General features: G+C 45.4%; 1 protein-coding gene across 1 annotated transcript in view; it reads right to left on the bottom strand.

Moving 5' to 3' along the window:
* The window catches only part of LOC126235303 (uncharacterized), a 485,532-nt gene that overhangs the window by 37,056 nt on the left and 422,018 nt on the right, over window positions 1–26,458 (bottom strand). Inside the window, exon 10 of the mRNA XM_049944027.1 lies at window positions 20,593–21,231. Coding sequence (XP_049799984.1) covers window positions 20,593–21,231 — 639 coding nt within the window. The remainder of the gene's footprint in view (window positions 1–20,592; window positions 21,232–26,458) is intronic.

Genomic DNA, 26,458 nt, shown 5'->3' with positions numbered 1-26,458 from the left:
TACAAAAGTCCTATATTCGTTTTTAAGAAGGTGAAGTCGAAAAAAAGAAAAAAAAACAGCAGTGAGGGTTTGCTACAGAAAACACTTTATTTGTTGGCGTGGTCTGTTTCCACAAAATTTTCTCTATTTTCTTCATCTCAAAAAGTTAAGTTCGTTATGCAAAGCATAAAATTAAAGGCAGTAGCAACTGCTATCTACATGCAGCCTATTTAATACTTAAAAAACAACCATCGGGAGTACACAAGTGGACAGCAACTGTCTGTCAAAATCATGTCATTACCGTATGACGACTGTTTTTGTTGTTGTGGTATTCAGTCCGAAGACTATTCTGATGCAGTTCTCCAGAGAAGTTTATTCTTTTCAAACCGCTTCATCTCTTCATAGCTACTGCAGCCATTGTCCATCTGAACCAGCTTTCTATAGTCAAGTCTTGATTTTCTTCTACAATTTTCGTTTTCTCCCTCCCCCCGCTCCCCCCCCCTCCCCCGCCCCCTACACAAACACTTGCCTCGTTTATGAAATTGACTAGGATGTGTCTTATCAACTGATCCTTTCTTTCAGTCAAGTTTTGCCACATGTTTATTTATTCCCCAATTCTATTCGGTACTTCCTCATGACGAACATCGTCAGAAAAAAATGTCTGGTCTCTGACGGTTCTGATATTGCAGTTTCAAAGCCTAGCCCTGTCGGGTGTAGAGGTCTGTGTCATGAAGCATTGCCTTTGTCGTCTGGAGGGCGTGGTGGCGTGGCACCTAGCAGTATGTGTGGCACGGTTACATTCGGTCTCCGGACAGGTGGATAAGCAGAGCGGCTAGAATCTGAGACGGCGTGCATTGGGCGTGAGGTAGCGGGCCGGCACCGTGTACTCCTGTAGCGGTGGTCGCGTGCCACGGCGGAGCCGCCCGACGCAGGAAAGCTCTCAGAACGCCAGCGCTGTCGCACGTTAAGTCGCCAACCGTGTTTTATGCTAATCCCGACACACTATTTACGTATCGCTACACTGCATTAGTGCAACGAGACTCACGTCGAAGAGAGTCTGAAGAAGCCGTTATCTGTCTCTTCCATTCCTGAGAGAGAGAGAGAGAGAGAGAGAAGAGAACACACTGTAAGTCACCAGTCTCGGCTGGTTTAGCTACTTGATTATGCTGTCGGCACTTCGTACGTTCCTTTACAAAAAAGGAGTGTCCGGTTGACATGGAGGTCGCTCGTTAGAGATAGCGATGTTGGCCTGAGGATTCTGCATCTACAACTATATCAATATTCCGCAATCCACTTTAAGATGTGTGCCGGATGGTATATGTGTACCACTGACACTTCCCCTCTTTCCTAATCCAGATACGAATTGCGCGTGGGAAGAAGGACAGTTGCTAAGCCTCTGTGACCTCGAACCTCTTTGAGTGTATTTCCGTGGTTCTTTTAGCGAGATGTTAATGGGAGGAAGTAATATATTGGTTGACTTTTCTAGAAACATGCTCTCTCGGGATTGTAACAGTAAACCACATCGTGATTCATAACTTCTCTATTGCACTACCTGTCATGGGGCTGGACGAGCAAGTCCGCGACATTTTCACGCTTATTCGTGACGAAACACGCTGTTCTTCTTTAGGACTTCTGTATTTCCTCTGTCATTTGCATCTGGAAAAGTGCCCAGAAAGAAGGATTGGCAAACTACTTTCTGCGTGAGGACCATATTTCCTAAGGATCTTGACAGTAAATCACGGTTAACCATCTGCCTTTTCTACGATTAGTTTTAAATGGTGCTTCAACTTTACAACGCACCGTACGCATACTATCATGTATATTTAATGAATATGACTGTCTCCAGTGATTGTGCGGCAACGGTGTAATCAAACAATTACGGCTATTCCCACCAATTTATGCGCATACGCTACATATGTTTATGTTCTACGTCTACATACGTACATATCTCGCAAGTCATTGAACGGTGCATAGTGGAGGGTACCTAAACCACTACTAGAGATTCCGTTTCCTGTTGTAGTCGCAAATGAAGCGAGAGAAAAATGAGTACCTATATACATCCAAACCAGTCCTAATTTCTCTTATCTTGTATTCGCGGTCTTTACGCGATATGCACGTTGGCGCTAGTAGAATCACGGTGCAGTCAACCGCAAATACCGATTCTCTAAATTTTGTCAATAGTGTTTCGCGAAAAGAACATCGTCTTGCCTCCAAGGATTCCCATCTAATTCACTAAGAATTTTCGTAATACTGAGGTGTAGATCGAATGTATCGGTTCAACAAATCTAGCAGCTGCTACATCTACCTTTAGTCTCACCTGGTAAGGTACTCGAACAGTAATCAAGAATATATACTTATATGGATATTGATGACATGCAGCCGTCTAGAACGAAATTAGAATTGTATTAATACCTTCAGATGCTGAAGGGCGTTGATATACATAATCGAGGACAGGGGAAAATGTGTGCCTCGACCGGGACCCGAATCTGGAATCTCCTGCTTACATGGCAGCCGCTCTATCCATCTGAGCCAGCGAGTGCACAGAGGATAGTGCGACTGCAGGGACTATCCCAGGCACGCCTCCCGCGAGACTCACATTTTCACCTTGTATGTCCACACATTACAATCGTGTCCCACCCCAACACACTCATTACTCGTGGGAGACATTCTTACCAATTCCCATAAGAGTTCGGGAAATACAGTATGTGTGCATCCGCACAGAGAAAGCATGTTCAAAATGGTTCAAATGGCTCTGAGCACTATGCGACTCAACTTCTGAGGTCATCAGTCGCCTAGAACTTAGAACTAATTAAACCTAACTAACCTAAGGACATCACACACATCAATGCCCGAGGCAGGATTCGAACCTGCGACCGTAGCGGTCACGCGGTTCCAGACTGAAGCGCCTTTAACCGCACGGCCACACCGGCCGGCAGAGAAAGCATGTCATGGCCGGTATTGCCAGAACTATGTACTAACCGGGTGATCAAAAAGTCAGTATAAATTTGAAAACTTAATAAACCACGGAATAATGTAGATACAGAGAGGTAAAAATTGACACACATGCTTGGAATGACATGGGGTTCAAATGGTTCAAATGGCTCTGAGCACTATGGGACTCAACTGCTGAGGTCATTAGTCCCCTAGAACTTAGAACTAGTTAAACCTAACTAACCTGAGGACATCACAAACATCCATGCCCGAGGCAGGATTCGAACCTGCGACCGTAGCGGTCTTGCGGTTCCAGACTGCATCGTCTTTAACCGCACGGCCACTTCGGCCGGCAATGACATGGGGTTTTATTAGAAACACCCCATACTGCTACACGTGTGAAAGATCTCTCGTGCGCGTCGTTTGGTGATGATTGTGTGCTCAGCCGCCACTTTCGTCATGCTTGGCCTCCCAGGTCCCCAGACCTCAGTCCGTGCGATTATTGGCTTTGGGGTTACCTGAAGTCGCAAGTGTATCGTGATCGACCGACATCTCTAGCGATGCTGAAAGACAGCATCCGACGCCAATGCCTCACCATAACTCCGGACATACTTTACAGTGCTGTTCACAACATTATTCCTCGACTACAGCTATTGTTGAGGAATGATGGTGGACATATTGAGCATTTCCTGTAAAGAACATCATCTTTGCTTTGTCTTACTTTGTTACGCTAATTATTGCTATTCTGATCAGATGAAGCGCCATCTGTTGGACATTTTTTGAACTTTTGTATTTTTTTGGTTCTAATAAAACCCGATGTCATTCCAAGCAGGTGTGTCAATTTGTACCTCTCTATCTACATTATTCCGTGATTTATTCAGTTTTCAAATTTATACTGACTTTTTTATCACCCGGTATATGGATATGGCGTCATATAAGTACCCAGACTATATTCATACAGCGTTATATGTGCGCATCGACTGGCCTGTCAGTCGGTCGTGTAGTTGTCAGAGGCCGTACTCGTTCCGAGCATAGAAAAAGCCCTCTGCCCGTGTGCTTGAACAGTGGGCTGTGGGCCGTCAACGGGAGAGCCCTGTAAGGAGGTGTGAGGGAATCACGTGTGGTGGACGCAGCCGCGCCTCGGCAGTCGGTATTCGACAGTTGTTTTGATGTACCGGAGAGCGGCGAAAGCGGGCCAGTGAGGTGCCTGTGTTCGACTGGGAGTGCACCACGAGTGTCTGAGTTGCTATGTGTTCTGCTTCGATCGACCATCTTTACTGCATGGCTCTGAGCACCATGGGACTTAACTTCTGAGGTCCCTAGAACTTAGAACTACTTAAACCTAACATAAGGACATCACACACACCCATGCCCGAGGCAGGATTCGAACCTGCGACCGTAGCGGCCGCGCGGTTCCAGACTGTAGGGCCTAGAAACGCTCGGCCACGCCGACCGGTTATTTACTGCATGTTGAAAATTTTGTTTGCTCGTGCTTCGAGAAGTATGGCGGTTGCTGTCTTTCATTACCCAGTGAGATTAACGTTTCGTTCTGTTATCTGTTGTAGAAGCAGGAAGGTTTATATGTAAGCAACGAAACGTGCTGGGTGTGGTGCATGTTTAACGTTATCAGCTGACGGCTTGTGCTTACCGACGGCCAGTTTCTATGCTGACACCAAAACGCGCTGGTAAATCGTTGGCAACGGAATGGGCAATAAATTTTGAAAGGTGACTGCCGGCTCGAGGTACTGTAAGTGATCACGTATCCCTGTTTCATCTTTTCCAAGAGCAAGATTGTGGGTTATTCTATCGGATGACAAGTACTTAAAGCTCAAACTTGAGTGGCTAAAGACGGCCGCGGTGGCCGTGCGGTTCTGGCGCTGCAGTCCGGAACCGCGGGGCTGCTACGGTCGCAGGTTCGAATCCTGCCTCGGGCATGGGTGTGTGTGATGTCCTTAGGTTAGTTAGGTTTAAGTAGTTCTAAGTTCTAGGGGACTTATGACCTAAGATGTTGAGTCCCATAGTGCTCAGAGCCATTTGAACCATTTTTTTTGAGTGGCTAAATTTTAAAAGGACCAAACAGTTGTCGTGTTGCTTAATTGGGTTGTTAGGCTCAAACTGTCTCTTTAATGACAAAAACTCAAAGCACCGATTTAAGTGTTAAATTTTAAGGGAATTTTAAGGACAGTTGTTACGGTGCTCAATGTGGTTGTTGATTTCAAACTGAAATGATCTTAACTCTTGTTACTTACGTAATAGCGCTTAAGGAAAATTGGCCTATTAACCATGTAGTTCAAACAGTTTGAATAACCACATTGTGCTGTAGATTTGGGCTACTGTGGGGAAAATTTCAAGGAGGGCTAATGCCAGAAGTTTAAATCATTTACAGTCTGTATCTAAAAATGTGTGTTGTAATTTGTCTTGGTTCAGTATTGGTTATGTGTCTTGTAATTTTAAAAGGGTTAGATCCCATGTCATTTTGGAAAACTTGCTAAATATGAGATTAAATTTTAGGTCGTTAATTCCTAAGGGCTAGCGTCTGTGTTCATGCAATTTTGGTGTAAAACTTTTATTTGTCGTAAGCAGACTTCCTATGCTTTGCTGCAAGGCTAGTATCCATGTTTTATGGTCCACAGATTTTGCTCGGTTAAATAATAAATTTTATAGAGGCTACTGTTTGGCGTTGTGCAACCATTGTAGCGTATTCTTATTATCTAGTCGGGGGTACTAATGAATGTTGGTTTCGTCTTAGGTTGAAGATAATACAGCGGGTGACCACTTCGCAAATCTGAAGTTGTTAGGTGAAGATGTCATTTTATATTGTTATTACCTTTTTTTAAAAAATATGTGTGGCTAGTGCCTCGACGTAATTAAATAAATCTTGCTATTTTGTTAAGAACTTTCTAAGTGGCTTAGTGCCGCCAATAAGTAATGTTAACCGTTTTTTTTTCTTATTTGAGAAAGAGAAGTCATGGTTTGGAATTACGATATAAGTAACCCTGTTGAATCCCCTAAGTACTAAGGTATCTTATTTAGATGTTAACAATGATGTTTTGTAAATCTGTCGTCCAGTGGATTTCCACTGAAAGATCATTATATCCAAGCCATCAAAAAAGGTAATTCCATCTGCCTTCACCAATCCCAACCCCCCCCCCCTCTCCCTTTCCTAACACAGTGTTTTGTAATAAGAGCGACTTCCAACAAACTTAATGCATTATTTCCAACGTTTTCTAAACATTTTCTCGCCTCACATGATTAACGTCAAATATTTGACACTTCTTCTATACATGAGAGTTCGATCCCTTAAAGAATCGGGTCTTCGCTGGTCGGACGTTGTCACCCGTGACGCAGAGCCAGGTGCCCGCGCCGCGTAGCCGTGGAGCCGCTGGCGACGGCTGTGCGGCTCAGAGCGTGCGCAGCTGACCGCGTCTCCGCCACACGTGTGCCGCTCTGCGACCCGTACGCGAAGGGTAGGCGGAAGCTCGGACAAAGCACCGTGCCGCCGCTCTAGCGACGCATCCACACCAACATTCGCAAGGCAGGCTTTCTCGAGCTGCACGTTTCCTAGTTTGCTACTATCTTCTGGAAATAGCCGCATTCAGATGTCGTTTGACCTGTGGTATCAGTCACAAAGTTCGAGTACGTGGGCATGTCTGTCCATGGCGATAAGGGAGGAACGAGCACATATATCCAGCTATGGGGGAGGTGCTAAAGTCATCTTCATTGGGATAATTCTCAGGAACTTTCAGCACGCACCATAGAGGTCGCTTACAAGAACCATGTACCACCAAACATGAGTGATGTTCGTCAGTCTGCGACCATTACCGAGGTACATTATAGGTAGACATAGGAAACATTTGGACTAGGAAGGAAAATTTGGGTTTAAGAGACAGACGACGACGAGGTCAATAGAGACGCCACACAAGGTCGGACTGGCGAAAGATGGGGAGGAACATCGTTCTTTCAAAGAACCCCACAAGCATTCACCTTAAGCGACTTGGGAAAATCGTGAAAAACCTTACCCTTTCACTACCATACGGACATGTGTGTGTCTCATGATACGTTATCAGAGAACCAGTGGCAATTTGCTGCATCTTATTGCTACGTATCAGTGTCTTACGGGAAAATGGAATCCTACTAATAGTTTGTAGATTTCTTATACGTGGGCTATTTTTTTCCAAGATCGGATCGGTAGCGAAATGGGAACCGCAGCGAAAATCAGAAATACTTTATTTGTAACATTCAGTTTTAGAAGGCAGCCACCTGTACTTTCCTCCAATTCTCTATGTTCGTCTGCAGGTCGTTGTCTCAGCCCAAACGCTGTCCTCATAGCCAGCAGTTCAGGTGAACAGAAGAGATGAAAATCAAAGGGAGTCCAGTCTTGCTGTGTGGTGGATGATCGAACACTTCCCAGGAGCGTCTTTGTTGCAACTGCAGTTCGTCAGAATTGTCATGAAGAAGGAGAGTGCCTGGTGAAAACATTCCTCTTCGCTTATTACGAATTGCGCTTCGTAGACGACTTTCTTGAATCGCCTGATCCGCTGGCCAAACAAGATCATTGGTTCACATTCGCTTCCGTCCTTGACCGCCCGCATCATGAAAGTCTGTATGTCTTGCTTCAGAATTCCTGAGCCATTTTCGTACGTTGCTGTATGGAGTGGCAGTTACGTTGTATGGGCTCAGCGTGAAGATTTAGAATGACAGCACACACTTCACACTTGGCGGAAACTCTACGGTTCTAGGCATCTTTACGTCCTCACTGTGTACCCAGAACGTAAAGATGCAATTCACTGTGGTTTTAATTTCACGACCGATCGGAACTAGGAAAAAAATAGCTCCCGTAAAATCAGACGGCGCTCCATTCAAGCTTCATTGTTTACCTCTGCCCAGTACTGTCGCATCGAATTAGCTCTCGCCAGCAGATAGGCAACCCAATGAACAGATTTGGAAAGCAGGCTGCTGTCGCGCCTTCCCGGACAATTCGTATCAATGGATTGTCCACACGTATTGATGTTTGCCACGTCACTAACGGTATCCACATTGAGCACCTGTAAGTTATACTTGATACCAGTGTCTGAGTTTAATTTGTACAGCACTAAAGATGATCACTATGTGATTGAAAATCGATTCTGCCGTCAATAAAACATCAATATTACGGTCAACGCTGACCTTCCTTTTAATTTAAGATCTAAAGTAGATCACATAAATGTGAAGCAGTGTTGATCGTACACTGTGATCCAAACGTTTCATTATGGAAAAATAGTTGTTACTTGGCATCTGTTTCCGAACTGGTCCACTGGTGCTAAAACAGTTCTTTCATGCCTTGGGTCACACAGATCAAAATTACAGAGCGTCTACATCAGTATATTATTCTACATTTGACAACTTTCATGTGTGGAATCAGCACGAACTGAAAGCTGAACTTCATCCGTGTGATTCCTTTGTTGTTTTGACCGGTCGACTAGCGACAGTGAGCCTCTTGCGGCAACGTTACCTGCACCGTGGTGCGCAAAGCCGAGTTACCGTTGGCCACAAGGGACTGCACGCCTGCTGGCCGCGGAGCGACAAAGGCAAGTAGAGTACACGGTTCTCGCTTCAGGAATTGCTGGCGCGTGGCTAAAGCTCGCGGCAACGAGCTTTTGACGAGACACCTCCGCAGTTCCGGGATGCGGCGCACCGCACGGTGACACAGTTGGTATATGCTCCAGTGTGTAACAGAGCCCTGCGCATTTACGTTGGTACTTCAGAAAGTAAGTTACGCATCTCGTCCAACTCTATGATCATTGCTCAACAAAAGTGGAGCATTGTCGTAAGAGACTACACGTTCCGGGTCTCGTGTAGATACAGTTCTGCTGCAGTACGGGTAACGGGCGCAAGACAGTGGCGATTGAAATGGTGCTTCAACTGGAAACATACTCCAAACCAGAAGCACGCGGCAAAGTACGATTCTTGTGGGCTAAACGTCTAAATTGCACAAAGATTCACTGTGCAACTCTGGCGGTATGCAAATCAAATCCATTGTCACGTCCATCTATAGTGCAATGGTTTCAACAATTTGATCAAGGCTGCACAGACGTGGATGGTGTTGATCGGAATGTCCAGATCTGGCACCATGCGACTTCCGTTCTTTCGGCAAGATGAAAGAACACCTAGATAGAAAGAGATTTTCCAAGGACGCGGACGTTCACACAGCGGATTTCGATTGGCTCCGTGACCAAAGAGTGAAAGACCACTACAGTCTTTACGCAACATTTCCAAAAGGCGCTTCGGAGTAGTACGCACAATTGTAGGCCTATTTCACGGAAAGTCATTCTGCCGTAGAATTACAAAAGCGTTTCATGGTCGCGTATTCGGACGTCGAGGAAAACGAGGCAACATAAAATCCACAGACAGCGATTTTGTGAAACTCGATCCGCTATGTTTGAGCTTTGTGATTTGTATCAGGAATTCCTACCAGAAATTAACATGTATTTCAAGCGACCGAATAGATATAAAAATAGCTTCGCGTGTACCCCAACAACTATTAGAGGGGCAGCACTCTTCACGATGTATCTGTCAATGATATAGTTGATTAGGTCGAAAACTCTGTGATGCTTTTCACAAATGATGCTTTTGAATACAGGAAAACCACAACACTAGGAATTGTAACGAAATGCAGGAAGAACGGTAAAGGATCACCAACTGATGCAAAGACTGGATATTTTCCCTGACAATAAATACATGGAACGTGCTGATAATACATTGACAGGGATAACTGTTATTATTCTAAAGCATGATATTATTATGCGATTGCGTGATTGATAATTAATAACTGGGAAAATAAACAACCATAAATACCCTGAAGAGCAGTCCAGAACGATCAGAAGTCGAATGACCTTACAAAATTAGTTGCAAGAGAACTACGTAAATTATACACACTGCTTGACAAAAAAGTGTAACGCTTAGGAGACATGGTCGTATATGAATGCAACTTCGTGTACGTACACTCCGTCGGCGAATAGGTAAATAATTAGGGTTATAATTCTCTGTGAGAGGTAGGACAGCCACCGGAGTGCATTAGTGTATTTCGCGTTTAGTGTTATCAGGCATGGTACGGTACATAAGAGACGTGAACAACGTCAGATGCTGCATGATCACTGTGAAGGATGATGCTGTGAAACGGAATTATCAGCACCCGAGAAAGTTTGAAAGAGCCCGCAGTGTGTGTCTCCATTTAGTGAGCTGGTCGAATCGTGCAATATCCAGATTCGTGAGGCATCTTGCTGCAACAGTTGCTTCACGTTGAACAGCATGGAATATCGGAGGGTCTTCGTATTGTACACAAAGTACATCGTAGCTCCTCCACACCTGCACCGCCACCCGATAACAAGTGCCGGACTCCCTGCAACATTCTACGTCATTCCGCACCGTTGCTCGGCGACTAGCAACAGCCGGACTACGAAATTACTGTCCCGTGCATAGACTGCCGTTAAGTTCGCAACACAGACGGCGGCGTTTGGAGTGGTGAAGCATACACTGCTGATGAATGGTGTCATGTTATGTTCATTGATGAATCACGGATCCGCATACTCCGAATGATCATCGTCGGCGAGTATATAGGCGACCAGGGGAGAGGTCCCATTCTTACAGTATTTTGGAGAGGTAAAGCGGTGTCATTCCACGCGTCGTGGTATGAAGAGCCATCGTGTATGGATTTAGGTCATGTCTGGCAGTGACTGAGCGAACATTGACGGCACAACGGTACGTCACGTACATAGTGCGTCCTCGTGTGTCACCCCTCATTTGAAGTATCATGGTGCCATCTTTCAACAGGACAACGCTCGTCGACACAGCATGTGTCTCTATGAACTATCTGCGTGATGCTGAGGTACTCCCGTGGCCAGCGAGATCCCCAGATCTGTCGCTGATAGAAGATACGTGCTCGAACATCAACGCTGTCCCATTGCCAATATCGGGAATATCAAGAGCCAGTTACAACATTTGTGGGCCAGTTTGCCTTAGGAGAACATGCAACAGATTTATAACACCATTCCTAACCGAGGTCACATAAATTAAATAATATAACCAGAGATGGAAAATAATATAGATTAAAAATTAAGCCCGAGCGGGAATCGAATCGTCGCCACATAAACATTTGGCTAGCGTCACTTGAACGCTATCCACGTGACTACCATGAGCTCTAACATCCAGCACCTAGGCACAGATACGTCCGTTACGTAATAGACGCATAACATTTCTCTTGCGGCTTCCCCGCGCGGTCTTGGTCGTCTTGCCGTGGTTCGCGCGGCTGCCCCCGTCGGAGGTTCGAGTCCTACGTCGAGCATGGGCGTGTGTGTCGTCCTTAGCGTAAGTTAGTTTACGTTAGATTAAATAGTGTGTCAGCTTAGGGACCAATGACCTCAGCAGTTTCGCCCCATAAGTCCTTACCACAAATTTCCAATTTTTTTTTTTTTTTTTTTTTTTTTTTTTTTTTTTTTTACATCTGTGTTCTCTCACAGGACGAACTGCCCCTCGACTCTGCTGTTTGCCGTGTATAGATGACATCTGGCAACGCCTCTGGTTTCCACGTAATAGTTTCATTCAATGTTGCTGTCCTGCTGTTCGCTGATTATATATGGTAAATTTCCTACTTTTGTATAATCAACTACCACGATGTGATAGCTGCCACTTCAAATACCTCCAACTTATGATCGTTCCATTTCATATCCCTACGGCTATATACAGGGTGTCAGCGGTATAGTTGCTTGGTTCAGATGGTTCAAATGGCTCTGAGCACTATGGGACTTAACTGCTGAGGTTATCAATCCCCTAGAACTTAGAACTACTTAAATCTAACTAACCTAAGGACATCACACACATCCATGCCCGAGGCAGGATTCGAACCTGCGACCGTAGCGGTCGCGCGGTTCCAGACTGTAGCGCCTAGAACCGCTCGGCCACCCGGCCGGCGGTATAGTTGCAGTTGTTTTTATTTGTGACTACGAAACTGTATTGAACAACATTACGTCAGTATGTAGTTCATTTGCAAACTAGAGATGATTAGATTTTATAGGGCTACCAAAATACAGGGGCGTTAGGTATTACGTTTCACCCGCTGTTCCAAATAGTCCCACACGTTTTACATGAGATTACTATCGCGTGATTTAGAGCGCATTTGAGGTGCTATGGTGCGCCTGTGTGTTTGACAAACCAAGTGTATGCAAGCAGTTCCGTGATCACTGTCGCCGCGCTGGGTGGCCGCGCGGTTAGAGACGCCCCGCCACGGTTCACGCGGCTCCTCCCGTCTGAGGTTCGAGTCCTACCTCGAGCATGGGTGTGTGTGTTGCCCTTGGCGTAAGTTAGTTTATGTTAGATTAAGTAATGCGTAAGCCTAGGGATCGATGACCTCAGCAGTTTGGTCCCATAGGAACTTACCACAGATTTCCAAATTTTCATGCGATTTTCTCAGAATTGCTAAAGTAGTGCATCTTACTTCTTGCACGATATGTTGTTTTAATGGTCTACTAAAGGTTGAAGTGAATCTGTGAAGTTTGAAGTAAATCTGTGAAGTTTGAAGTAAATCTGTGCACCCAACGTTGTGGCGTGCCGTTGTTAATATCAGAACGACAGGTGGAGAACGTTTCTCGAAAACAGTCCAGACAAATGTAAGAAATACGAGGGTCGTTCAGTAAGCAATGCACCACTTTTTCGGCCAATTTCGGTTGAAAAAATGCGGAATTTCTTGTGGAACACCGTGGAATATTCCCGCTTCAGTCGTTATAATTTCATGGAGTTTCGATACGTGGCGACGCTATACGTAGCCTCCAAAATGGCGTATGTAACGGAGGTGCATTCCAAGCAGAGGGCTGTCATTGCGTTTCTTTTGGCAGAAAAATCAAAGCATCGCAGATATTCATAGGCGCTTGCAGAATGTCTACGGAGACCTGGCAGTGAAAAAAAAAAAAGCACGGTGAGTCTGGGCGAGGGGTCTGGGATCATCGCAGCAAGGTGGTGCAAACCTGTCCGGTGTCGCGTGTGCCGGCCGGACACACACAGCTGTCACTCTTGCAATGTATTCGTCGCCACGGAAATGCAAACTATGAGTAACTTCTCGTTCTCCATGACAACGCACAGCCTCACACAAGTCTGCGAACCCGGGGGCAACTCATAAAACTTCACTGGGATGTTCTTCCTTATCCACCTTACAACACATGTATCGCACCTTCCGATTTTCATGTGTATGGCCCAACGGAGGACGCAACCCGCGGGAAGCAGTACGTGGATGATGGGGAGGTTATTCGTACAGCAAGACGTGTGCCCCGTCGTCGACCAGTAGAGAGGTACCATGCGCGTTAAAGGCCCTCCCATTAAGGTGGCGTAGGCCCGTGGCATTTAACGGAGATTATGTTGAAAACAGAGGTCTGTAGCCAAAAGAGTGGGGAATAATATGGTGCATTGAAATCCTGGACAAAATAAATCTGCTTTTAGAAAAAAAAATGTTGCATTACTTATTGGACGCTTCTCGTAAATCGAAAACGTTTACGAAGCGACATATCAGAAGAAAACAGTTGAGTACACTGTCAGAAAATGAGAAAGGGCGTACTGCAGAGACAACATTTAACACGATGTGCGATTTGTTACTTTCATAGAATGGACAGGTCAAACATGGTGGAGACGAAGGAAAAATATGGGAGAAGGGTGACACTATCCGAAATTACCAATGCCAGTAGCAGTCATGATCTATTATAGCAGCAGCAAAACTTGCTGAATAGAAAACTTACGGAGTAGGTCACTGATTTATTTTCAATAACAAAATACTTCCATTGTGAGCGCAAAGACTCGACAACCGATTAAAGGAGGTGTCGAATCACTCAGCAAACATCAAAAAAAAAAAAAAAACTGTGACCGTTGTGGACAGAGTTTATATGCACTTCATACGCTCATGGAAAAGGATAATATTATACGAACGTTAGGAAACTGATTATAATTTCATCCTCAAGGAAGCCCATTACAGCCGGCCAGTGTGGCCGAGCGGTTCTAGGCGCTTCAGTCTGGAACCGTGCGACCGCTACGGTCGCAGGTTTGAACCCTGCCTTGGGCATGGATGTGTGTGATGTCCTTAGGTTAGTTAGGTTTAAGTAGTTCTAAGTTCTCGGGGACTGATGAGCTCAGATGTTAAGTCCCATAGTGCTCAGAGACATTTGAACCATTTTGAAGCCCATTACAGAAAAAGACGTATCCCCGCAGATGAAGTTTGGTGTGAGTACAGGATGGCTACTGGAACTTTTCATACGGACATCGCAAAACAGCGTGTGCAGAGGATGTGCATGAGCTACTTACCGCCGTGTTTAGGATTCGACAAAAGTCTAGTCACTGGCTTGAGGCACATGAAAACACCATGCTGACATCTCGGACTGGCAGCTAGGTGCAATACAATGACTGCAGAGCGAGTCGTGACCAGACGAACTCACGACAACGATATGACAACGAGAGCGAGCACGGATCTTTGCAGAAAACTACAACAGGAGAAGACTGTAGGACTGTTCGGCCGTATCTTACCAATAGGCAAATGACAACACCGGAATTCCGAGTATAGATTACAGGCAGAGTGTCACCACCTGCTGTCGGGAACATATTATTGGAAGCTGGGTTGAATTCTCGAGTTTCCATGTGTTGTTACTACTGACGGTGCAACAGACAACAGAGAATTGAATGGTGTAGAGACAAAGTTAAATGGGGCTTGTGTGTGCGATGAGTGTAAAAATGCTCAGAGATCTGTACAAGTTGCGTGGATGTACAGGACAGAACTAATCCACTCAAGCGACTAAGGGTTCGCCTAGAGTCATAGACCAGATACGTTAGTACAGTTTTTGCTTGTTCAGCTATGCAGGGGGCGGAGGTGAGTAGCTTTGCTGCTGGACTGGTCGTGGTGGTGTGAGTCACCAGGGCCGATGCGTCACCTGGACGCGCTGCACACAGCGGACCGCCACGGTTGGACGCCTGGTCTCTCGCCCTACCCCCCTCCTGCTGTCCACCAGGCCTCGGCATCCGGCCTCCGTTCCTGGTACTGACATGCGTCGCAGTCTGCTGGTACGAAATGCGCCCTACCTGAAGTGCTACTGTTACTTCATGCTATAGCAAACTAACCAGAATCGCCATCGATTGCGGTGACGGCCGTCCCACGTGCATGATATCGGTCCAGTTAAGAACCCACCCAACTCCCAACTGACGCCATAGGGCTGCATGCCTTCAACGTGGATTAGTACCTGGCGGTTTGTATGATCTTCTACGGCGATCAACGGGCGTCAGACAAAGCTATTAAGAGTGTCCTACACCACTGATACCAGTTCCATTCCATGTGTTACTTTGCCCACCATGTTGTGTACAACGGTGCTGATGGTTTGTAACGTTCCCTATAGACACCTAGAGCTCAAATTCAACGTATACTGTCTGTTACCTACAAGACACAGTTCATAGGAAATGATTACAACGTGCTGTTGTTTACCGCTGGATATCACGACGAGCCAGATACTCAATGTTTTGTGTGTGTCTCACGCTAGTGGATAGATATTCATATGACATCGCTGTGGTGTGCTTCATCTCGGTGCGCAGCTTCCCTTGCTGTCGGTTCTTGTTGTCGTAAAGTGACAAGGCGCGAACGGTTTAAACTGTTAATTACTATTCGAGGCATATAGACAGACTGAACATAGTGTACAAGCCGCACTGTCCCATTAACGATTGGAGGCAACAACATCTGTAGTTTAGTTTTACCTCCATTACACATGTGACTGTACGTAGCGATTTCCAGTTATCAGAAGATCGTTGAGCAAGAAGTTTCAAAAACAGTGCAGAACTGAAACTTCCTGGCAGATTAAAACTGTGTGCCGGATCGAGACTCGAACTCGGGACCTTTGCCTTTCGCGAAAAGCAAAGGTCCCGAGTTCGAGTCTCGGTCCGGCACACAGTTTTAATCTGCCAAGAAGTTTCATATCAGCGTACACTCCGTTGCGGAGTGAAAATCTCATTCCAGTACAAAACTATTAAACTAATAAGGGTGGTGTGAAAAGCGCTTTTTTATTTTTATTTTTTTTATTTTAAGTATCCTGTATGAGTATCTATCTATGGTCATAGTCGGTATAGAACGATTAATCGAACTACGGTGCTTATCTCCATAGTGACTTCTTCAGCTGCAGTTTTAGCAAGAAGTATTCATCAATGGGATTTTTGGGGTAAGGGAACCAGAATAAATGACCCAAAGTTCCTAACCACTAGACTAAGCGCCAATTCCATGTTTGAAATTACAAACCACTGTTCTCCACTGAGTGGTCTGGAGCGAGAGCAGTTTCACTTTACTCGGAATAATCTGCCCATCAATGGCTCCACTGGTGCTGTTCGATAGGAGTTCAGGCACTAAAATACTAATAATTTACACGCACTCATCGTACTTCAAACGGTCTCATTTCAGGTTTGACATTCACGCATCATAAAGCAAAGGTGCCAGTCGCGAACGGAGGTAATAGCTTTAGCAATCATGGTCTTGAACAGCTCTCCGATGTGACTCAGTTATATCATAAGACATTTCGCCTCATTTGACAAGCGGTGTCGTGCCAAAAGTGATAGCATTTAGAGGACGCGAAAAAGTACGAGTCAAAATAATCGCTAATAATGGAACCATAAAACAAATTAACAAATTGTAACTCTTCAGGCTTTCCCGGCGATCTAATGACATCTTGGGTTGTCGGGTGTTCTGCCGGATATCAGCGTCGTACTTGCACGATATTTCGGTCACGTAGCTCGTAACCTTCATCAGGTGCGACCTGAGACTGCTCCTCGAGTGGACCTGGTCCAGTATTTATGCCTATGGCCTTCCCCCTCCACCAACGGCTGCAGGCGCTTCCTCTGTGGTCCGCGCCCATTCCCTGCGACCTGCTGGAGCGCGGCTGCTCCGTGGGAAGGGGGAAGGCCATAGGCATAAATACTGGACCAGGTCCACTCGAGGAGCAGTCTCAGGTCGCACCTGATGAAGGTTACGAGCTACGTGACCGAAATATCGTGCAAGTACGACGCTGATATCCGGCAGAACACCCGACAACCCAAGATGTAATTAACAAATTCCTTCACCTTGGGTGTGATATAATTTACATATCAAATGATGATGTGAGTAGAGAGCTGCAGAAATTCAATTATTTCTTTTGCTCAATCAAACGCGATTAGAAAAGTAGCAAACGAGATACATTAGTTGACCTTTATAAATTAATGACAGTTGTCGGGTGCTACTTTTGAGAGCAGAAGCTGGCTACATGTTTGCTGTTAGGAAAAGAAATATCAAGAAAGAAACAGTGAAGACCAGGAAGAAAATGGAAGGAACGTTAACAAGGCTGTAACAAACCAGGACACAGAAGTTACTGTTGAAATGTAAATCAAAACAAAGAAGAAAGAATATCTCCCAACGAAAGAGAATCTGGGCAAATACTCGAGGGAGGAACAAACCAGAAATGGTTTAACATAACAATTTCGTGATATCACCAGTTTCATTAACACTGTTGTTAACTGTCAGGCAGGAATATACACACCAAAGTCCCAATTGTTGTCTAATGAGGTTATAAGTATTGTTATACAGCAGAAAACTGTCTCTTTCAATTGTCCAAAGTTTTTATACATTCTTTGTTTGTTATTGTTATTGTGGACAATAATTGCCCTGTCATAGTAAGCCAATTCCAAATTCATTTCAGTAGAGCACAACGAACATACAGAATGAACAGGACGCTAGAAAGCAAAGCAGATACATCCTTCGAACAATGAGTCGAAGAAAAGCACTACAGGAAAAATCGAAGGTCATAAATTCGTAGGACCTTCCTACCAGGCCACAGATTTATTCCTGGTAAGCGAAACTAACAAAATGACAACCTGTGAAGTCTTTATTTACTACCGCTGAAAATTTCTGTTATAAAGCCTCCCTAAAGTTCAAAGAAACATCTGTCATGTGCTAATGCGGTTAGTGGCACAAAAATTAGTTACCAAACATTCAATGAAGACAAGGAGTGTGATAGGTTCAATAACACAGTTAAACCGTAAGTACTCAGGGAGAAACGACGATCTTAATAAAATAACAGATATCAGAGCACGCACGGAAAGATTTAGTTGTTCGTTTTTCGTACGTGCTGTTGGAGAGTAGAATGGTCGAGAAACAAATCACTTGGTATGAGAGCAACCACAGATGTGATGATGCTTTTCAAACAGTGAACACCGCAACAGCTATGGTTCAAATGGCTCTGAGCACTATAGGACTTAACTGCTGATGTGATCAGTCCCCTAGAGCTTAGAACTACTTAAACTAAGGACATCACACACACCCATGCCCGAGGCAGGATTCGAACCTGCGACCGTAGCGATCGCGCGGTTCCAGACTGTAGCGACTAGAACCGCTCGGCCACTCCGGCCGGCGCAACTGCTATGCCAAAATGATGAATAAATCACTGGTTCATAAATCTCTGGTAAACCATCGAGAACAGCGGGACGCAGCCGTACATAAAGTACTTGAATATCTACCATATATCTATATGGATACTCTGCAAATCACATTTAACTGCCTGGCAGATGATTCATCGAATCATCTTCACAATAATTCGCTATTATTCCAATTTTGGATAGAGCATGGAAAAAACGAACACTACATCTTTCGGTGTGAGCTCTGATTTCCCTTATTTTATTATGACCGTTTTTCCGTATGTAGGTCGGCACCAACAATATATTTTGGACAATTGAAAGAAAAACAGCCCTCGGTCATTATTTTTAACAAATTGACCTGGTTTCAACACTGCTAGGAGTGTCTTCTTCAGAATTTAAATCAGAGAATGGTCTATATTCTATAACATGGTCACAGAATTATGACTAAAAACATATGATAGGGTAGTCATAATTCTGTGATCATGTTATAGAATATAGACCATTCTCTGATTTAAATTCTGAAGGAGACACTCCTAGCAGTGTTGAAACCAGGTCAATTTGTTAAAAATAGTGACCGAGGTCTGTTTTGATTTCAATTGTAACTGTTCACGGTCTCTGAACGTGCAGCCATGTACAAAATTTTGCAATATATTTTGGCGTTCGGAGGAGAAAGGTGGTGATTGAAATTTCGTGAGAAGATGCTGCCGCAACGAAAAACGCCTTTGTTTTAATGTGTCCATCCCGAATCGTGTATCGTGACACTGCCTCCCCCATTTCGAGATAATACAGAACGTCCTGCTCTCCTTTGAACTTTCTCGATGTAGTCCGTTAATCCTATGTGGTAAGGATTCCAGACAGCGCAGCAGTACTCCAAAAGAGGCCCTTTTTGTGTTTCCCCGAGACCGATGGTAACTGAAACCAACAACTGTATTGTAATCCGAAGTCGTTTATTCAAAACACGATACCAGTTTCGACAACGAAAAGCGTCACCTTCAGGCACCAAACATATCTGCCATAAACATACGAACGACAACGACAAAGACCAAAGGAGTCTTCAACTGGAAACAGTACAACTTATTAAGCATGTTACGCCAGCATGTGAAACAAACAAAGTCGTGAGCAGCGAGGCCAACATCAACGGATTCCGTAGTAGTAACAAGCCCACCAACGATCAGACGATAGAGCTTTCCTTGGATGTTGTAAGTAGGCTGTTTAGGTTTTTATGTTGGTAACGCCACGTAACGCTCTATATGAAAATCACTGACTGTGCTGTGTGAAGGCGGTGGTTCGTTTGCATTGTTGGAATGGTCGCTATTGTAGTGTTGGGCAGAGGGCTGTTAACAGCGCGTAGCGTTGTGTAGTTGGAGGTGAGCCGCCAGCAGTGGTGGATGTGGGGAAGTGAGATGGCGGATTTTTGAGAGCGGATGATCTGGACGTGTGTCCATCAGCGACAGTAAATTTGTAAGACTGGATGTCATAAACTGCTATATACATTATGACTTTTGAACACTATGAAGGTAAATACATTGTTTGTTCTCTATCAAAATCTTTCATTTGCTAACTACGCCTATAAGTAGTTAGTGCCTTCAGTAGTTTGAATCTTTTATTTAACTGGCAGATTTGCAGTAGTTCGAGTAACAAAGATTTTTGTGAGGTAAGTGATTTGTGAAAAGTATAGGTTAATGTTAAGTCAGGGCCATTCTTTTGTAGGGATTATTGAAAGTCAGACTGCATTGCGCTAAAAATATTGTGTCAGTTTAAGCACAGCCATTTATAATTTTTCTAAGGGGACGTTTCAAATGAAAAGATTCAAACTACTGAAGGCACTAACTACTGATAGGCATAGTTAGCAAATGAAAGATTTTGATAGAGAACAAACAATGTATTTACCTTAATAGTGTTCAAAAGTCATAATGTATATAGCAGTTTATGACATCCAGTCTTACAAATTTACTGTCGCTGATGGACACACGTCCAGATCATCCGCTCTCAAAAATCCGCCATCTCACTTCCCCACATCCATCACTGCTGGCGGCTCACCTCCAGCTGCGCAACTCTACGCCCTGTTAACAGCCAACTGCCCAACACTACAATAGCGACTATTCCAACCATAATGCCACCCAGCCAAAGACTGCACACAGCACAGCCAGTGATGTTCATATAGAGCGTTACGTGGCGTTACCAACATAAAAACCTAAACAGCCTACTTACAATGTTAACTGCAGACTAGCAATGTAGCGCGTAGCGCAGAGTACTCACGCGAGAGGATGTTGTTCTTGGCCGGGGGCGCCGACATGGTCTTGGTAGCGGGCTGTTTCTCGGTGCGTCGCAGCTGCACGCTGTTGAGCTCCTGTATGCTGATGGCGCCCAGTGGCTGCGGCGGCAGCGTCTTGCGGCTCTGGGTCCCGTTGCCCCCTTCCTCGCCGCCGGTGGGGGTCGTCGGCTCGTCGTCGCCGCTGCCGTTGGTGGTGGGCGCGCAGAGGGCGGGTGGGGGCGGCGGGGGTGGCGCCGGCGCCTCTGGGGGCGCCGCCGGGGATTCTGGCGCTGCAGGGGCGGGGGCGGTCACAGCCGCTGGCGGCGGCGATGTTGCGCGCTCGGCGGGCGCCGCCACCGTCGACTGCTGCGCGGAGGACTCCGTCTTGACGCCTAGGCCCGCCACCGGGGTCGGCTTGCCGCCTAGGCTGCGCAGGTACTCCGAAGGCTTGATGAGCGCGTCCGAGTCTCCGGCCCCGCTGGGAAACCTGGGCGGGATGAAGGGCAGGACCATCTGCTTGTTGACCAGGTTGGGTCCCGAGCGGCCTTCGGGCTCGGGCTGCGGATCCGGAGTGACGGCGGCTGCCGGAGCGGGCGTCGTCGAGGCCGGAGGGGTGGCGCCCCCTCCACTGGCGCTGCTGGCCGCTGCGGGCAGAGGGAGGGGGAGGGAGGTGTCAGCAGCCGTGACGGCAGCAAGTAGCGCGCCGCGCAGCGCCACCAGTGAAATCGCAACCCCTAATTAGCGGCACCAAGGCCGCGAAAACACCGGCCGGACAGCACGCATCTGGCCGGCCCCGAAAGTGGATCGCAGGAAACAGTGCGTCTCTGCCTTTCACACCACACTCCGGGACTCCACTTAATGGAACGAGCCGCGTGCAGATTGGATTCGGACAAACCGAGTATCATCCTTGTTAATGTAACGAGCAGTTCCGAGCGGTAGGGTGCTGGACCCGTTGTTCGTTAGCAAATGCCATTTCTGTCGGCACAGATCTAAGCGGTAATTCATTTTATAGCGTGCTGCATGCTGGATGAAAATACTATGACGAGTGTTACTGTTAAACACGCTGAGGCTCGGGAAACTTAGCTGAAGTACATACTGGAGCACCTTTCTGTAAAGCACATGTGGCTAACGCAAGCCGGATGAAACCTAATCGATTCTAGTCGTTGTATGGAATTTTCATCGGAAGTATTTTGGCAGCATAGGAAGGAGGCTCTCTAATGAAGTGATTTACTGATATCAGTTTTCGCAGGATTAAATACCCTTTTTTTGTATGTTGCAACTTCAGTATATACTCGTAGACTAACCCTTAACTGCCCTGGTGGGGTCCTGGAGAACCCCATGCGAGATTAATACAATACACAGTATGTTAACAGAAGAACAGATGGCGCTTGTGTTCTTGGTAGTCCTCAGTGAAGTGATGCCGTTTAACGCGGAGTGTTGGATGCGGTGTTTTCGTTAATATTTTGTGAGATAAAGAGAAAGAGGTCTCAGAATACCCCAAAGAGTATTAACGTAAATTGTTTTTCATTATCTCAATTAATGTTTTACGCGACTGAAGCTTTAGAGTGCATCGAAAGAGCAAAATTTCAATAATAAAGTCAGTTTTTAAGGTTATGTATGTATGCATTAGTTTTGAGAATGGCATCATCGAAGTCATTAACAGATGACGAGTTGGAAAGACTAGTGAATGATCCTGCGTTTTTGCAAAGGAGAGCACTACAGATTAGATTGAATTTATTCTAAGTGATCATGGTTCAAGTGGCTCTGAGCACTATGGGACTTAACATCTATGGTCATCAGTCCCCTAGAACTTAGAACTACTTAAACCTAACTAACCTAAAGACATCACACAACACCCAGCCATCACGAGGCAGAGAAAATCCCTGACCCCGCCGGGAATCGAACCCGGGAACCCGGGCGCGGGAAGCGAGAACGCTACCGCACGACCACGAGATGCGGGCAAGTGATCATGACTCCAGCTCTGAAGCTACATCAGAAAGTAGTTGTGAAGAATCAGATTGAGAGGCGTGTATTAGGCTTTCCGCTGACAAATATTTTTTTGGAAAAAAAGCATTGCTACAAATGGTCAAAAGAAGTTCCTCCTACAACTCGTACTCGTGCTCAGAATATAGGTAGTCATCTTGTAAATGCTAGACGTGCAGCAAAAACGCTTGATTCATCTGACATATTATCTGCTTGGGAATTGTTCGTTACTGAAGATTTATTACAACTAATACTCACCAACACAAACGTCAAGACACATGGCATGTCAAACAAATACAGAGCTCATCAACCAGCATTCATAAAGCCGCTAGATATAATAGAACTGAGAGCATTTTTACGTCTGCTTTATTTATCTGGACTAATGAAATCTAATCATGAAAATGTTTTTGGACTTTTTGCTAATGATGGAACTGGTCGTGATGTGTTTCTAGCCGCTATGAGCGTTCATAGATTTTTATTCATTTTGTCTTGTTTGCGTTTCGATTGTGCTACTACAAGAGATGCTAGGAAAGCTGATGACAGACTTTTAGCTATTAGAGATGTCTGCGAACTACTTATAGACAAATGTTAAAAGTATTATACTCCAGGAGCGAACGTGGCAATCGATGAAATGATAGTACCCTTTCGTGGTAGGTGCAAATTTCGCATGTATATGACTAAGAAGCCAGCCTAATACGGCCTCAAAGTTATGTGCCTTTGTGATTCACGGACATTCTATTTATGCAATGCATTTGTCTACACAGGGAAAGGGACAAATAAAAGTCTATCATCAATTCCAGCACAGGATGTTTTGCAATTAATAACACCAAATGAGCGAAGCAATACAAACGTGACACTAGACTTGAATTGTGTGATCAACTGGAAGCCAGAAAGTTGAATGTCTGAGGCACTCTACAGCTAAATACACCACAGATCCTAGAAGAATTCAAACCAAACAGAAAGCGCCCAGTAGAATCTGCATTATTTGGGCGTAACGAAAGAAAGACAATTTGTTCTTATGTGCCTCGGAAAGGTAGAGCTGTTGTGTTGCTTTCATTTATGCGCCGCAATCAGACAATTAGTACTCAAAAGAGAAAACCTGAAATGATCACTGATTACAATGCCACAAAAGGAGGAGTGGACGCTCTGGACCAAATGTACGCCAACTATTCGGTATCACGGCGAACACACAAATGGCCAATGTCTGTATTTTATGCCATTTTAAACATAGTAGGAGTCAATGTTGCTGTTTTACTTCAGGGCACCAAACGACTTGATCAAACTGATGATTTAAAATGAAGAGAATTGCTACAGAGGTTTCGAATGGATCTAGTAAAAGCCCATATATAACGTCGAGATGTCCTACCCCTTTCTCGTGAACTGAGAGACGTTGTTGTTAAACTTGGTGGTACTCCTCCTGCCTCAACATCTTCAGAACCAGAACTCATGAGGAAAGCAAGATGCTACATGTGTGCAAGAAATGTGATCAAGAAAACCAAAACAGTGTGTGAAAAATGCTCAAAACATGTTTGTCCCGATCGCAGGTTTTCAGTGTGTCAAAATTGGTTGTAATGGTATCTCCAACGCGTAAAAATGTTTATAATATTCAATGACAAAAGTGCAATTCAGCGTAGTGTCGATTTCAATATCTACAGACGGGACAGAAACTGTGGACTAGCCTAGGGACGGAGACCAACTACAATCCTTTCGAAATAACGATCCTAGCAGTTACCTGAAGTGATGTAAAGAAACAAAGTAAAACTTTCACCAGAGTAAGACGGATTCGAACCTCACTTCTTCCGAACGAGAATCCAGTCTCTTAGCACTGACAGCTCTACGCAAACGCCGCTGCTCCCGATGGTTAAGAGAAGGCCGTCGGCCACTGCTTGTCCGTGGTGATAAGTAATGCCAGAAATTTGGTATTCTCGGCACACTCCTCACACTGAGGATATCAGAATATTGAATTCACTAAAAATTTCCGAAATATGATGTCCCATGCGTCTAGCTCCAACTACCATTCCAGATTCAAAGTCTGTTAATTCGTGCGACCATAATCACGTCGGAAACCTTCTCACACGGATCACCGGAGTTCAAACGACAACTCCGTCAATGCACTTCCCTTTTATACCTTGTTTTCGAGATATTACCGCCATCCTTACATGTGCCTAATGCTATCCCATGACTTTTGTCACCTCAGAGTCTGGTAAAGCAAAGACGTGAAAGTCTGGTAAGTAACAGTACGAGCATGTAAGATGACATTTCATAGTATCTTCAAAGAATTCATCTGATCGAATAGGTATGAATCTCACAATTTTTACAGTAACTATCTTGTTTCTGGCCTACAAATATTCCTACTGTCACCCAAAGTGAATTATAGAGTTAAAAGAAACTCCGCCAAATTCTGCGTACTAAACACGCGACTTTCAAGAAAGTAGAGGAAAGAGGACAGATAAATTTGTTTCAGATCAAGCTATAGTAGTCCCATAGTCGAGGAATGAGGGTAAGAGGGCAGATGCAGGAATCCTGGGCGCCGTTCTAGGCGAGATCCTAGTGGACGTGGTTCACCGTTGCCTTTCTGCAAGCCGTTATGAAAAGGCAGTTGTGTATTGTTGGGTTGTTTGTGGGAAGAGACCAAACTGCGAGGCCATCGGTCTCGTCGGATTAGGGAAGGACGGGGAAGGAAGTCAGCCGTGCCCTTTCAAAGAAACCATCCCGGCATTTGCCTGGAGCGATTTAGGGAAATCACGGAAAACCTAAATCAGGATGGCCGGACGCGGGATTGAACCGTCGTCCTCCCGAATGCGAGTCCAGTGTGCTAACCACTGCGCCACCTCGCTCGGTAGTTGTGTATTGTGTCGTGTGGATGACTGTGATACGCGCATATACACTGTAGTGTTGGGTTTGTTTTTTTATCGATGCAAGGAAGGGAGAGGATGAAACCCCCTGTGGACACACAGCTTACACCTCTCGAATAACACCAAGGCGGCCGTCGAGCTTAAGATCCCCATCCGACAGACGGTTCATTAGGCGCGCTTGGCCGAGCGCTCAAGTCAGAGGTACGTTGGTTGGAATACTGGTGGTGGAAAATTTTCGCTTCCAGTATTTGGCCGGCAAGGGGAGGAGAGGTTTTAGCATAAAGTTCCTAGTAATCAGTCTTCGCACCTATGTCATGGCTTAAATTCCAAACATTTCAGCAGTGTCACATGCCATCACTTCATGACTGCGGAGATATTTGCTATTTAAGCCATGAATGGCGCAAAGACTGATTACTAGGAACTTTATGCTAAAACCTCTCCTTCCCTTGCCGGCTAAATACTGGCAACGAAAATTTTCCACGTTCCTTTGACTTGAGCGCTCCGGCAAGCGTGCATTTGCGACCTCGGCTTCGGAGGCGGTTACAGTAAGTATGACTGTTTCTTTTGGCCTGTCAGTGCAAAGGTGTCGCCATCTCCTCACACAACGTATTCTAGCGCAGTGCGTGGCTAGTACTGCAGTACTCCAGCACTAGCCGGAGCTCTGCAGTGCATGAGCGCCGAAGCGGAAACGTTGCTTTAGACACTGCGAACGGAACAGAAGTGAGCACTTTGCACGGTCCTGACGGTGAGAGATAAACACGTGTCTGGAAGCCTCACAAGCGCATCGTCACTGTTTTCAATGGCATTACCCCGGTCGCGGCTGCAGACTGTACTTGCGGTAGGTTCGAGGAGGAGGAGGAGATTAGTGTTTAACGTCCCATCGATAACGAGGTCATTAGAGGCGGAGCACTAGCCCTTTGGAAGGCATTTGCCTTAAGTGATGAAGGAAAATCACAGAAAACCTAAATCAGAATGGCCGGACGCGGGATTGAACCGTCGTCCTTCCGAATGCGGGTCCAGCGGGTAGGTTCTA

This window comes from Schistocerca nitens, chromosome 2 (assembly GCF_023898315.1).
Source record: "Schistocerca nitens isolate TAMUIC-IGC-003100 chromosome 2, iqSchNite1.1, whole genome shotgun sequence".
NCBI classification, from domain to species: domain Eukaryota; kingdom Metazoa; phylum Arthropoda; class Insecta; order Orthoptera; family Acrididae; genus Schistocerca; species Schistocerca nitens.
Note: the sequence above shows the minus strand (reverse complement) of the source record. Positions and strands in the feature narration are given on the sequence as shown.